Below are 14,800 nucleotides of genomic sequence, written 5' to 3'. Positions count from 1 at the left end.
AATAAAGTTTCGATGATTAAACTAGCTCCAAAAAGTCGTTGATATAGTTTAAAAGCTTTGCCGTTTCCACCATTATATGTCGCCTGTTAACTGAAAGTAATTTTTTATGTTTCTTGTACTTTTATCAGCTCTAAGCCATGTTTCCGTGAAGACAAGTACATCATACTCACAACTGGATTGCAATGAGCGCAGTCGAGAAATTTTATATATTTGCGCATAGATATATCATAGGAATTTAACTTAAATTTTTTATTATCCTACTATTTACCTGTAATGATGATGACGGCGATGAGCAACTGTAATTCTTTATAGGAAAATGTGCAGAAATGTCTTTAAAAAGAACATGATACAAATCTTTCGTCAAACTGATGAGCTAAAACAAGCTTTCTCCACACAACGGATGATTTATTACATCGAATAATACCGAATAATCGGTATTGATAGTCATAGATAATTACCACACTTACACAGCGATCAGCACGCAAACCACGGGCAAAAGAAAAACCTTAGCTCTTCGTAGACTCCACCGTTGAAAGGTGGTATATTTTTTTCTCCTCCTCGCTGATTGGCACTGGTGCCTTCGAAAGAGGATCCTTTCCTTCCAGCGTTTTCGGGAAGGCAATCACGTCCCGTATGGAATGGGCATTGCAGAGCAGTGAAATATATCGGTCGAGCCCGATTGCAAAACCACCATGCGGGGGACACCCGCATTCCAGTGCGTCCAACAAATGCTGCAGATGACCATGATCGACCTTCAGAATGTCTTCCAAGACCATCTTCTGCAGCGTGCCATTATGAATCCGAACGGATCCCCCGCCAATTTCCACGCCATTCCACACCAAATCAAACGACTGCGAGCGAAGCTTGGTCAGGCTTTCTTTTTGTTTCAGCTTAGCCACGTCATCCGGATGCGGAGCTGTGAAAGGATGATGCACGCTATCTAGTCCTCCAGTTTCGTCATTCTGGGCAAACAATGGAAAGTCATACAACCAAATAAAGTTTTGCGAGATCGATGAGCGCTTCTCAACAAGACCTCTAGCTTCAAGGTTTTCGTAAAAAGCTGAACGCACTTTTCCCATCATTTCTTGCTGTAACGAAAATGAACATTTTGATTATTAGATTCACAAAACAAAAAAAAAAGATTGACATTCAAAATACTCACCACTTCTGGAGCTCGTCCATAACCAAGCAGTAAAAGATCTCCAGCTTTTAATGCCAAATGACTATTTAACGTCTTCGCTACATCATGATCCAATAGTTTGACAATAGAGCTGTTCAACCAGTCCTATAAAAAAAAACACGCTATCATAAAAATTGCAGGCATAACTCAAATTAACTTACATTGTTGACATTATTGAACACAAGTTTGCATTTCGGGTGTTCTTTGGAAAGAGCATCCAAACTTTTCTTAAATGCTGTCGGCGTTCCACTGTGTGGTTCTTTAACTACGATGGCATAAGCCCGGTAAACGGAAGGGTCAAGTCCCAACATAACCTTCTCGTTGGTGTTCATTTTCGCCGTAACATCTCGCAGCTCGTAACCGAAGCGAGTGTCCGGTTTATCGCTTCCGAACCGACTCATTGCTTCGTCGTAGGTGATTCGTTGGAATGGCACTTTCAGAGGGTCATCGTCCTCGGGCCAGGAATTGGCCAATACACCTTCTACCAGCTGTATTATCTTGTCGCGATCGGTAAACGACAGCTCGAGATCAAGTTGCGTGAATTCCGGTTGACGATCCGGACGAGTTGCTTCATCTCGGTAGCAACGAGCGATCTGGAAATAGCGATCTATTGCACCGGCCATCAGCATCTGTTTAAACTGCTGGGGACTTTGAACCAGCGAATAAAAATGACCGGGCTTGCGCGTTGGAACTACGAACTCCTGCGCTCCCTGCAGAATGCGAAACAAATAATAATCAATCATATTTCTTTAGTAATAATATGATATACTTACTCCTGGTGTTCTTCGGAACAAGGTTGGCGTTTCAACTTCTACAAATCCACACTTGTTAATCATGTACTCTCTCATTTTCATGATAATCTGTGAACGAAGCCGCAAATTCCTCTGCATCTGTGGCCCTCTGAGATCAATGTATCGATACTCTATTCTAAGATTCTCCTTTGCTTTGTTGAACTCCTTCGAGTCAATCGGCAGTCGTTTCCTGGCTTCATTGAGAACATCCACTTTTTGAAGAACAACTTCAATCTGCCCGGTGGATTGTCGTGGATTATCATGTCCCGCTGGACGGGCCTTGACACTGCCTTCGACACGGAGAATGCTTTCAAACGAAACGTTACCCAGATTAACGTCGGAAACCATATCATCTGGAACGACAACTTGTGTTGTTCCATATCCATCTCGCAAGGTGATGAACTTATTCATTCGGCTGAACTCCAACCAGCCACACAGCACTACGTTCTGATCGACGTGGCTTAGACGCAATTCACCGCAATTGTGCGTTCGGTTGGTAAACCGGCTAGTGCTGAACTCATCAATCGAAGTATCAGCTGTTTCTATCGCTTCTGGACCTTTGTACGGGTCATCCGGATTCAAAATTTCAAATTCATCAACGACGATCTCGATTGAACCGGTGTCGAGACTGGTATTTACACAATTTGCCGGTCGAGCAAGTACAGTTCCTTTAACCAGTACGATTGAGGTTGCCAAAGCGGCTTGGATATTGTTTTTCACCTGAGAGGACACATTTTCCACCATCAACTGGACTGCCCCATGACCATCACGAAGAAACAAAAACCGGTCGTGTTTGTTCTTACTATCGACCCATCCGACCAACTGAACCTTTTTGCCGACGTCCTTCAGCCGAAATTCACTACAAATGGCCTTTCGATTTTTAAAGTACTTTAAAATATTATCTGACGGTGATTTTTCGATTTCTTGGCTGGTAACAGCACGTGTAAAAGCCTGTGCTAGCGAAGCCACCGTCGAATAGTTTCGTTTGTTGAAATTAGCATTTCTACCCATCTGCTGCTCACCTTCGATGTGCAATATCTCTTCAATCATAACATCAATGCCACCGGTGGGGATACTCTGAGAAATGAAATTTTATATTATTATTTGCATTGCGTCACATGTGCTAAGATAAGCTTTATGATTTGGTTTTATAAGTTGGACAAGCTTTTATGAGTCATCAATATAGGCAATATTGATAACTATTCAGGAATAACGATATAAACTAGATATGCTTACAGAATTCTTTAAACGGGACGGACGCTCCTGAACGCGTCCCACAATGGTCACATAACTATCCTTTCCAATAGACGTAACCCGTTTGTGCAGCTGAGCGGGAACATTGTTGGACACAACTTGCACCGAACCGGTAACGTCGCGTACGTCCAAGAACTTTCCCATCCGGTTTTCGGTCACCTTTCCGCTAAGTTCGACCATTTCGCCGTGGTTCCACTCTCGCAGTTCGCCGCAATTCACTTTACGAGCGCCGGTTCTGCTGTGACGATGTGCGTCCCGATGAAAGTCGCGCTGCTGCTGGAGTTCCCTTTGGCCCTCCCTCTGGAGCTCACGCTGTAAGCCTGTTAGTGCGCCTACCATGTTTTCCACGGGCGTATCCCAGATGCCGGGAACCGCACTGTTGTTCAGACGCCTGCGCTTGAACTCGTCCATTTTGTAGCCAATAATTGATGAGCTGCTATACGATTGCTGTGAATAGGGTTCAATGGTTTAATCCACAAATCGATAAATGACAATAATATACTAACCGAATGAAGTTTTGTAAAATGTCCGGATACCGGTGCGTAGAGAGATTGATACGATAGTACTTCAGGTTTAACTAGATACAAGCGTCGAAAAGGAAAACAGCATTTTGCAGACAAGTGCGATAAGTATACAGAAGCTAACATTGCAGATGATGTAATTTTAACATTAAACTTAACTAGAACAACTCGTACTTTTAATAATATCGGTCAATTTCGTAAGAAATCTTTAAAAACCGTAAAACAAATTCACACACTCATACTACTTACCGGAGATGAAAAAAGTAAAAAAGTACTTTCTCGGAAAGATTGACAGTAGTGGAGTACATTTATCAGGGATGCCAGTAAAAACGATATCCAGCTTTCCACGAGCGATAATGGCGGATATTGAGCACAAGTGGGCACAATCTTTTGACATTCATTGGAGGAGCGTCGAGTTCGCCCTGGCGGACAAGTTTTATGGATTGTGGCTTCACAGTTTTCGGCAATTTCAGGGAGAATGTCCAAATACGCAACGGAAAGTTTCTTATCAAGTCGAGACGCTGTTCGAGAGCAAACTGACAACGGCTCGACCAACATGAAGTTAATGTTTGCGTTAATGTGTAATGTTTCGAATGTTTAATTCGCACGATTGTAAAAAAGTATTCTGAGCCAGTGCCTTCAGCAAATTATGGCCGCAAACCACTATAAAATTTTGAATCCGTATGGTTATCACAGAGAACAGACATTTATGTTCATATAAAATTTCATTCAAAAGGTGTGTAAAATTTTGAACAAAACACTAGCGACATCTATCTCAGAGTGCACCCGTTACGCTTGTGCCATGTTGCCATATTCAATATATTTTTTTGCGATGTTCTGCATATTTGAATAACCGGCAACTCCAGTGTCAGTTACTTTAGCAACGGCTGTGCTTGTTTATTAAAGGACAACATGTATATATTTTTATACAATTTGTTTCTGGTAAAAAGCATGTGGTGTAAGGTAAGTTAACATAAACATTTTATACTCTCTTTGAATAATAATGCTTTTTAATTCTTCTTTATCCAGATTTCCACGAGCGATAATGGCGGATATTGAGCACAAGTGGGCACAATCTTTTGACACGCATTGGAGGAGCGTCGAGTTCGCCCTGACGGAGTTACTATGGATACATTCATGATTGTTTGTTGTTCGAGTGTAAAAATGTAAACATTGTTTAATTTTGCAGATCAGCTGAAATGGAACATAACTAAACAGATTCAAACTTTTATAGTGGTTTGCGGCCATAATTTGCTGGCGACACTGGATCAGAATACTTTTTCACAATTCTTACACATTAACGCAAACATTCAACTCCATGTTGGTCGAGCCGTTGTCAAGTTTGCTCTCGAACAGCGTCTCGACTTGATAAGAAACTTTCCGTTGCGTATTTGGACATTCTCCTTGAAATTTGCGAAAACTGCAAAGCCACAATCCATAAAACTTGTTGTCCGTTCAATTATATTCCTCTTTAGCTGATCTGCAAAATTGAACAATGTTTACATTTTTACATTCGGACAACAAACAATCATGAATGTATCCATAGTAACTCCGTCAGGGCGAATTCGACGCTCCTCCAATGAATGTCAAAAGATTGTGCCCATTTGTGCTCAATATCCGCCATTATCGCTCGTGGAAAGCTGGATAGAGTACGAACAGAGCCAGTGCAGCCATTGCCGGTGCAGGATTCGCTCTCGTCAGTTCGTTGTCCACTGCGTTTAAAAACGAAAGTTAGTGAGGTGTTTCCTTTTGCCATCATAAAAATGGATCTGTATTGTCACGTAGTTGCACCCGTTCGTCGATCAGTGATGATGCCCTCGGAATTGAACTGAATCTATTGGAAACTGATGTGCTGAAACGCGATCAACAAATCCAGCTTTTCAAGCGCGGAGCCCGCAACATTGCATCCCAATGTTGGTGGATGGCGACGTGATTGTCTGGAAATCGAATGCCACTTTAATGCAGCTAAAAAATACGGAACAGTGGAATAAATGCTAGATAAAATATACTATCCGAGAGATATCTTATCGCATCGATTTCTTGCTTATTTTGTTTTTGGCAAATTGAGCAAATAATTCATCTGTTACCGTAGCAACTAGCGACTCCCAAATGCTTTGATACAACTGTTCTGTTTTGTGACGTGAGCGCCGTCTAGTGGGAGCATTACCACATACTTTTAAGTTTTTACACGTGGCACGAGATTAAGATGAATGTCTGTTCTCTGTGTGGTTATGTTCCACTTCAGCTGATCTGCAAAATTAAACAATGTTTACACTTTTACACTCGAACAACAAACAATCATGAATGTATCCATTCCATAGTAACTCCGTCAGGGCGAACTCGACGCTCCTCCAAGGAATGTCAAAAGATTGTGCCCACTTGTGCTCAATATCCGCCATTATCGCTCGTGGAAAGCTGGATTAACTGTCAGTGAGATCAGCGATGATTGTGACTAGAGAGCCTCTAGTCTAAGGCTCTCTAATTGTGACTAGAGTGACTATATACAGAGTGGCGACAATGTCAAAATTGGAATGATAATTATCTGTCAGTGTCATTCCAATCGAGCAGACAACCTATCCAACGCGTATGCAGGAAAGAGAAAGAAAAACCTAGGATAAACCGCATTGCATACATTTGGGATGACTTGGCGCCACTCTGTATATAGTCACTCTAATTGTGACGAGGTATATGAGGTATTTTGCTACGGGGTGAAGTCACAGAGAACAGACATTTATGTTCATATAAAATATCGTTCAAATGATGTGTAAAGCTTTAAACAAAACACTAGCGACATCTCTCTTAGCGTGCTCCAAATAAACTACATCCAAGTTGCCAGAATCAATTCATTTTTCTGCTATGTTCTGCATATTCGAGTTACTAGCAACTATAAAGGCCCCCATACACGTACGCATATGTTGGGTTGGTAATGAACAAAATGTTGGAGGGTCATTCTGGTCGAGCGGCGAGCCGAACATTTTCTTCTGTCAGCTCGGTTCGTGGCACTCACACACCGGCGAGCATGTTGGACGAGCATGAATTCACCAACATTTTCGCCCAACATGTACGTACGTGTATGGGGGCCTTAAGCCAGTTACTGTAGCAACGACGTTGGCTCGAATCTGTTTATTGAATTTCAATACAGTGGACCCCATTCGTTTGAACGATTCCTCATTCAAACTAACGGGGTTAGTTTTTAATTTGAACAACTGGTAACCCTAAATATGCTGGAACTTGTGTGAACTGGCTGCCCTGCTCTTTGTTATTGTTTTGGTGATTTGATTCAGTTGGCAGTTGCAAGCAGCGAATATTCATTCTCCGATCAGATTTCTACCATAATCGTTGGGAAAACGCAATGTGAAACAGATTAAACACACTAGATCAGCACAAATAAATCGTGTTTATGTGCATTGTCTGCATAAGCAAATGATGTCATATTGAGTATGACGTTTGAACCATTTTTAATTTGCACATCGTGCAAACCAACGGGGTTCAAATTAAAAAGTGTTCAGATTAAAAACGGTCAAACGAACGGGGGTCCACGGTAATAATCAACGTTGCATATAAACATTCAACTGCCTATTTCAAAAATTACTTGGTGAGGAGTATAAATCGAATCTAGAATCGAATTATTTTGTTGAGGTATGTACAATTTGAAATAAAAATTGGAATAATCTATCAAGCGTTACTACCAGGTACTATTTCAACATACATACAGGAAGTACATAGGACGGACTTCAATCTCTCCATCAATCGCACGCTAAGGACAGCCAAGTCTCACAATTTTATCGAACATTTTAACAGCAAGGATAATATACCTACTGGTTATTAGTAAACATTGTCGAAGTAAAAAGGAAGTTTCTACACGCTTAAAAAATTTAACCCGCGAATGAATAAGATTAACTCAGAAATGAGTGACTTTCAACTCAAAAATGAGTAAAAACCGACTCACTTTGACAAAAAGTGGAACAGCCCAAAAATATGAGTAATGGCAATTTCTCAATTCTGAGTAGTTTAGGTCGACCTCATAACTGAGTTAAATTTAGTCGTGATTTGTGTAAGTACTACTCAGTTTTGGGTGAAATGGCAATCATTTATGAGTAAATATTGCTCATTAATGAGCTTCTACGGTGGAACTCATAAAAGGAGTAAGAGTTACTCAAAATAGTGTGTAAAATATACGCATGTTTTGAGCTGTTCCACTTTTCGTGAAAGTGGGTCAAATTTTTTAAGCGTGTAATAAATATATATCGATAAATTGCAAAAATCTTAAAAGATGCAGTATTCCGAATTTTTATTTTTCCTTTGGTCATCCTTTTCTTACTGATTCCACCTTCGATTGTTCTATTATTTAGTTAAACATTGGTAGACTCTAGGACTGACTTCACCATGGCGTCATTCATTTTACGTTCATTTAATTCATTGCAGTAATTTTTTATTAATTTAGAGAAACATAATTTACCGGGACGATCAAAAACGAATAATTCAATAAAAATCTGCTCCGGAAAATGTTGTTTACTTTTCTCATTCACATGTATAAACAATATGGTAGTTACTGTAGCAACTGTGAAAAGCTTTGATGAGCATGTGACGAGAGTTTTGCAAGTATAAACCACCCCACTGTCACAAATGTCATTCCCATACATTTTTCGTGTAGCCAACATCTCATCTAGCCCATAACAAACTTTGCCTCGGACCAAATGTATTTGTGAGTAGCCCGCTCTAACTTCAGCCTCGGATGAATGTGTATTGGTAAGCGCTCGAACCAAATTACTTCTTTGCTTTTTATCTTTTTGTGTCGGACGTGTACACTGAGAAAACTTTTCGTGTAGTTTCTATGTGTCCCACATATAGATTTTTGCAATGTGCCCAGTAAATGATCTTTATGTGCCAAACAGTTATCATTTATGTGCAAGCGAAAAATTAGCACATACTATTCATATTCATATAATTTTTATGTGTATAATTGCACATACTATTCATACGCGTATAATTTTTATGTGTATTTCTGGAAGGATCGTGTTTATATGCGGCTCATGATAATCATATGGATTTTTATATGGAAATTTACTATTAGTTATGTGCAGAATATTTTGAGTGTAGGAAGCGTAAAAAGATGTTAGCCGCATCTTTACCCTTCAGTTTCATACGGTTGGTATAGACCAAATCAAGGTGACGTCATCTGACAGATACTGGCGCCCTTGTTTACAAACAGACCGCAGAGTCCAAAAAAGTTTCAGCTGTTTAAACGGCAAATTTGTTGTTTAAACCGAGTTTAAAGGGCATTAGGACTAAATTTAAAAGCCATTATGCCTGTAAAATGTTCAAAAACACGCTACATTCGCTATAAGCGGAAAGGAAACTTTTCCAAAATGTAAACAAGGGCGCCAGTATCTGTCAATTGACGGTATGATGATTTGGTCTATAGACTGACCAAGACAATGAAAGCTTGTTGTGTTAGTGATATGAGCGCCGCCTAACGGGAGCATTACTACATACTTCCCAAATGGCGGTTGAGCTTTTACACATCCTGCGCGGTTAAGATGGATGTCTGCTAGGATGTCTGTTTTCTGTGGTTTCGGTATCTTCGGCGCACTTATTGCTTGGAAGCTAACGAAAAAGTGTGCCGAAGATACCGAAGCGATTTAATGCAAAATAGCACTTTTATGAGCGATATCGCACTTTGGATGGTACAATTTTCCTTGCAATTGACAATACTTCAAAATATTCAATCTGGCTGGCATCCCTGGTTCTTCGAACTACTCGCTTTGAGCTTTGACAATACAAATAAAAAAGAAAAAAAAACAGTGCCTTCCACTCCGCCTCGTATTTAAAAGCTTAGGTGTTTTCTCGGGTGTGCATAAAAACGTGGACAGTGTTCTTGTAGCCAGGGCTTTGATTGTTCACGGTTTTCTTGAAAACTGCGAATCAAAGCTTTTCCTGTTTAATTTTCCCTTATTGGAACTAGTGTAATTATTAGATAATCAGTGTAAACTTTCCGGGTAAGCGAAGGAATTAACCTTTACACCCTCTTGTAGTACAATCTAGCTGATGAAATTATCATGCAATGCAAGTCGCGAGTGACTATAGCTGTTGGATTGCCACATATTGCATTTGGCAGACTAAAGTGAAAGTAAATCGATAACTAAACCCGTTTTTTTTTCTCTGCAGTCTAATCGTGATCGTCTGAGACAAGATGGATAACTCGCTGACTGCCAAGCAAATCCGGAGTATTTTTCTGGATTTTTTCAAAGAAAAGAAACATCTTTATGTGCATTCGTCGTCGACAATTCCGCTGGATGATCCAACGTTGCTGTTCGCAAATGCTGGCATGAACCAGTTCAAGCCCATTTTCTTGGGTACAGCTGATCCAAACAGCGAAATGTCCAAGTGGGTCCGTACGACCAACACGCAGAAGTGCATCCGTGCCGGTGGTAAGCACAACGATTTGGATGATGTAGGAAAGGACGTTTATCATCATACATTTTTCGAGATGTTGGGAAATTGGTCGTTCGGTGATTATTTTAAGAAGGAGATCTGCACCTGGGCGTGGGAGCTGCTGACGGAACGGTTGAAGCTGCCAAAGGAGCGACTGTACGTGACCTACTTTGGCGGACACCCGGAGTCGGGGCTGGAACCGGATTTGGAGTGTCGGGAAATTTGGCTGAAGTTGGGTGTTAAAGAGGAGCATATTTTACCGGGTAGTATGAAGGATAACTTCTGGGAAATGGGTGAGACCGGTCCGTGTGGGCCTTGTTCGGAGTTGCATTTTGATCGCATTGGTGGTCGCAGTGTTCCGGAGTTGGTCAATATGGATGATCCGGATGTGTTGGAGATTTGGAATTTGGTGTTTATTCAATTCAACCGAGAAGCGGACGGTTCTTTGAGACTGCTGCCGAAAAAGCATATTGATTGTGGGTTGGGCTTTGAACGATTGGTGTCGGTGATTCAGAATAAGCGATCGAACTATGATACTGATGTTTTCGTTCCACTGTTCGATGCCATTCAGAAAGGTACTGGAGCTCCCTCTTACCAGGGTCGCGTCGGATCGGATGACGCCGACGGTATTGACATGGCTTACCGGGTGTTGGCTGATCACGCTCGTACAATAACAATCGCTTTGGCCGACGGTGGCTTTCCGGATAACACTGGACGTGGCTATGTGCTGCGGAGAATTCTTCGTCGCGCCGTTCGCTACGGAACTGAAAAGCTGAACGCTAAGCCTGGATTTTTTGCCACGCTGGTTGATACAGTCGTATCGCTACTCGGTGATACCTTCCCGGAAGTTAGGAAAGATCCTCAGCATATTAAGAATATCATCAACGAGGAAGAGCAACAGTTCCTTAAGACATTGTCGCGCGGGCGTAATTTACTAAATCGTACCATTGCGAAATTGGGTGATTGCAAGGTGATTCCGGGTGATGTAGCTTGGCGTTTGTATGACACGTATGGATTTCCAATCGATCTGACGCAGCTGATGGCTGAAGAGAAAAACATGACGATCGATATGGAGGGTTACGAAAAGGCCAAACACCATTCATACATTTTGTCGCAGGGTAAGGAAAAATCGAAAGCGGCCACCGTCGATCTGGATGTGCATGCCATTTCTGAGCTGCAAGAGAAGAAGATTCCCACGACGGACGATTCGTTCAAATATCGTTACAAGGCAGACAGTACCGATCCGTTGGCAGAGTATCGGTTTGAGTCGTGCAACGGAAAGGTGCTTGCCCTTCGGTTCAATAACGCTTTTGTGGATGAAGTACAGGCTGGCCAGGAGTGTGGAGTTATTCTGGACAAGACAAACTACTACGCCGAGAGCGGTGGTCAGATTTATGATCAAGGCTATCTAGTGAAGGTAAGCGAAATGTTATGGCGTTAATCAACAGAATTATTTACAATATTTCGCTCTTTTAGGTTAACGACGAAAGTACTGAGTTCAACGTGAATCTTGTGTATAACCGTGGCGGTTACATTCTGCACATTGGTGTGGTGGAAGGGACGTTGCGTGTCGGTGATGAAGTCACTTGCCATATGGACACGGTTAGACGTCAACTAACGATGAAGAATCATTCGGCTACGCATGCTTTGAACCATTCATTGTTGAAAGTTCTTGGCCAGGACACCGATCAGCGTGGTTCGCTGGTTGTACCGGAAAAGTTGCGTTTCGATTTTACCAATAAATCTGCCATGACCATCGAGCAGGTTGCTGAAGCGGAACGTATCACTCGTGAGGTGGTGCGAAAAAATGTGCCGGTTTACGCTAAAGAATCCAAGTTAGCAGTCGCCAAAACCATTAAAGGCCTTCGGTCAGTTTTTGATGAAGTTTATCCGGATCCCGTTCGCGTAATTTCGTTTGGCGTTCCGGTTGACGATCTGGAAGCAAACCCCGAAGGTGTTGCTGGTACCGAAACTTCGGTAGAATTTTGTGGTGGAACCCATCTCCATCAGTCGGGTCACATCGTTGATTTCGTCATAACTACCGAAGAGGCAATTGCCAAAGGAATTCGACGAATTGTTGCTTTAACTGGCCCGGAAGCATTGAAGGCACTGAAAAAGACCGAACTCTTGGAACAGGAATTGAATGCTCTTAAGGCCACGATTGATGCCGACAAATCCGCTTCGGAAGCGAAGGAGCACGTCAAGAAGATAGTAGAATTGAACGAAGACGTCTCGCAAGCCACCATTCCGTACGTCAAGAAGGACGAGATTCGTAACGTACTTAAAGCACTGAAAAAGGCATTGGACGACAAGGAACGTGCTGCCAAGGCCGCTGTTGCTGTAACAGTCGTAGAAAAGGCCAAAGAACTGTCGTTGGCAAACAAGGACGCTCCCTTCCTAGTCCACCGGTTGGAGGCTTTCAACAATACGAAGGCACTCGATTCCGCTCTGAAGGAGGTGCGCAAAATTAACGCCGAACAATCGGCACTGTTTGTTTCGTCCGACCCGGACAGTAAGAAAATCTTTTGCCTAGCTTCGGTTCCCAAGTCCGCCGTGGAGAAAGGTCTCAAGGCAAACGAGTGGATATCGCACCTTTCCCCCAGTATGGGCGGAAAGGGTGGTGGCAAACCCGAGTCGGCTCAGGCTTCGGGAGGCAATTTCGACAAGGTGGATGAAATTCTGCAATTGGCCCGTCAGTTTGCTGCCTCAAAATTATCATAAAATACACAATGTGGTACCGAAAGTGCATTTACAGTTTCAATCATTTTGCTCGACACCACCATGATTAGATTGTTGATTATTTCGTCCAGTTTTAAATTATTCATCTCTTTCATTCGTATCAATTATGTTCGGCTTTATAACGAAATTTGATAAAACGAATAAAAGCTTTTCTAGCCTAAAATGTGAAATTTGTTAAATTGAAAGAACCAATGCAATTAAATAATTAAATTAACAGACAAAAATGTGGTAGTTCCTTTCTAGAAACGTTTATTTTTCCTTATCAATAGCTATAAATTAACCATTTAACTAAAAATAGTTGATTTCCACGTTAATTATCTTCTCCCAATGGGATTATTACAAAAGAAGCTTGCTACACTAGGCATCCTCGGACGTTGGTAGCCAGAATGCCATGTTGGTGCAGGCCGAAGCTAGCATCATGTATTTCGGATTGAACTGCACACATTGAATCGGGCCCGGGTGGTCACCGTTGAGGACGCAAATTTTGTACCCGGTATCGGCATTCCACACGTGCACCCGTCCGTCGGTGCTTCCCGAAAAGATGAATTGTGAATCAGGGCTGAAGGAAGCCTCTATCGGTACACCTTTGTTGTTTAAATGCCCTGCGGAAGGAAGCACATGGCGGTCAATGAAAAACAATAGTCCAAACTGATAACTTATCCTACTCACCGGTAAAAGTCTGCAGTGGTGTTCCGTGGAAGGCGTCAATCAGTCGAATAATAGAGCCGTTCGTACTGATCAAGATAGTCTTTCCGTCCCGAGAGAATTTTAAACCCGTCCAGTCACACTCCTTTTCCTGATTCAGTTTAAACGTCACAAATGGTCCCTTATCGAACGATCGCAGATCGTACAGTTTAATGCTTTCCGAATTCACACCGGCAGCAAAAATAAGCCCCTCTGGATCATATGCGGCCACTGGCCGCCCATTCAGGTGCATCACGCCTTGGCAATTCGGCGACCGTAGATCCCACAGGCGCAACGTTTTATCTAGCGAACCGGATAGGAAAGTGTCCTCCACGGGTGATATGTTCAGGGAAATAACTTTTTTCGTGTGACCCGGAAAGTAGCGCAGATATTTGTTGTCGTGCAGGCTAAGGTACCGGATTGTGTCGTCTACCTTGGTAGAGCTGTGAATGGCCGTGTTGTTTGCGTGGGTGAAATGAATCAAATCAACGCCGTACTTTTTCGAGTTCACCGTTCGAATCTGAGTTCCCTTTTCGCAATCGTACAGCACAATTTGATCATCCTCGCTGCAGCTAATTAGCATTTCCCCATTGGAGGAAAAGTCAATCGCGTTGATCTTGTCCGTGTTTTCGCGGAACACTTTAGCGACCTTGAAGCTTCGAACGACCGAGTCGATCAGCTTCATTTTTATTACGGTAGACAGCTTGATGGGGTAGAAAAAGACACAGGTCCGTTTGGCAATGAAATACAGGATACTTTTGGAGTTTTTCAACAAAATGCGAAAGTACAAAATGCTAAAACGTTTTGTTTTCCAGTCGGCGTTCTCTTTTCCGTCTCACATTGTCAAAAGCGAAGCGCCATATTGATTCGGGCGAAGTGGCGAATCGCGGCATATTTACAAAGTATATCTAGCCAAGGTGACTTATGGCGAATTTGTTTTTTTCTACCCTGTAACAAAGTGACAGTTATTAATAGTTTCCCATAACACCCGCCAGTGTCAAAAATGTCGCGACGATCATTTTTACGTGCCGATCAAAATTGACGCATTTTCGATTTCCAAAGGAAATGTTAATTTTTGTTTCGTCAAATGTGAACGCAAAAAGCTGTCTGGACAACGATTTGAAAAGTGCGTATTGATTATTTCAGCATTGTTTCATGTTTTCGGTAAAACTGTTTGAATTGTTGGTGGGTTGTTT

At 42.1% G+C, this 14,800-nt stretch overlaps 3 protein-coding genes across 3 annotated transcripts; 1 reads left to right on the top strand and 2 right to left on the bottom strand.

Moving 5' to 3' along the window:
* Positions 1-390: 390 nt before the first annotated feature.
* Positions 391-3,889, bottom strand: LOC128741924 (aspartate--tRNA ligase, mitochondrial). Its single transcript, XM_053838049.1, has 6 exons — positions 3,732-3,889; positions 3,208-3,672; positions 1,954-3,048; positions 1,342-1,890; positions 1,163-1,285; positions 391-1,088 (listed from the first exon to the last, which is right to left on the bottom strand). Exons 1-6 carry the CDS (start codon positions 3,870-3,872, stop codon positions 507-509), a joined length of 2,955 nt encoding a protein of 984 aa, XP_053694024.1. The 5' UTR covers positions 3,873-3,889; the 3' UTR covers positions 391-506.
* A 5,705-nt stretch (positions 3,890-9,594) lies between these two features.
* Positions 9,595-13,077, top strand: LOC128742562 (alanine--tRNA ligase, cytoplasmic). The gene is made up of 3 exons (XM_053838961.1): positions 9,595-9,745; positions 9,915-11,598; positions 11,658-13,077. The coding sequence occupies exons 2-3, from the start codon at positions 9,940-9,942 to the stop codon at positions 12,900-12,902; spliced, it is 2,904 nt and encodes a 967-aa protein (XP_053694936.1). The 5' UTR covers positions 9,595-9,745; positions 9,915-9,939; the 3' UTR covers positions 12,903-13,077.
* An 84-nt stretch (positions 13,078-13,161) lies between these two features.
* LOC128742564 (WD repeat-containing protein 82) lies at positions 13,162-14,403 on the bottom strand. The gene is made up of 2 exons (XM_053838964.1): positions 13,590-14,403; positions 13,162-13,522 (listed from the first exon to the last, which is right to left on the bottom strand). The coding sequence occupies exons 1-2, from the start codon at positions 14,287-14,289 to the stop codon at positions 13,278-13,280; spliced, it is 945 nt and encodes a 314-aa protein (XP_053694939.1). The 5' UTR covers positions 14,290-14,403; the 3' UTR covers positions 13,162-13,277.
* Positions 14,404-14,800: the final 397 nt, after the last annotated feature.

This window comes from Sabethes cyaneus, chromosome 3 (assembly GCF_943734655.1).
Source record: "Sabethes cyaneus chromosome 3, idSabCyanKW18_F2, whole genome shotgun sequence".
Taxonomy (NCBI): domain Eukaryota; kingdom Metazoa; phylum Arthropoda; class Insecta; order Diptera; family Culicidae; genus Sabethes; species Sabethes cyaneus.
The sequence above is the reverse complement of the archived record's forward strand: the minus strand, read 5'-3'. Positions and strand labels throughout refer to the sequence as shown.

What these genes read in the sequence shown, in the direction of transcription:
- LOC128741924 (XM_053838049.1), bottom strand. Translation starts at nt 3,872, where the DNA reads ATGTTAGCTTCTGTATACTTATCGCACTTGTCTGCAAAATGCTGTTTT. An exon ending in ATTTTACAAAACTTCATTCG is followed by an intron (nt 3,673 to 3,731) that starts GTTAGTATATTA and finishes CCCTATTCACAG; the next exon opens with CAATCGTATAGCAGCTCATC. An exon ending in TGTTCAATAATGTCAACAAT is followed by an intron (nt 1,286 to 1,341) that starts GTAAGTTAATTT and finishes TTTTTTTTATAG; the next exon opens with GACTGGTTGAACAGCTCTAT.
- LOC128742562 (XM_053838961.1), top strand. Translation starts at nt 9,940, where the DNA reads ATGGATAACTCGCTGACTGCCAAGCAAATCCGGAGTATTTTTCTGGAT. An exon ending in ATCAAGGCTATCTAGTGAAG is followed by an intron (nt 11,599 to 11,657) that starts GTAAGCGAAATG and finishes TCGCTCTTTTAG; the next exon opens with GTTAACGACGAAAGTACTGA.
- LOC128742564 (XM_053838964.1), bottom strand. Translation starts at nt 14,289, where the DNA reads ATGAAGCTGATCGACTCGGTCGTTCGAAGCTTCAAGGTCGCTAAAGTG. An exon ending in ACCACTGCAGACTTTTACCG is followed by an intron (nt 13,523 to 13,589) that starts GTGAGTAGGATA and finishes TTCCTTCCGCAG; the next exon opens with GGCATTTAAACAACAAAGGT.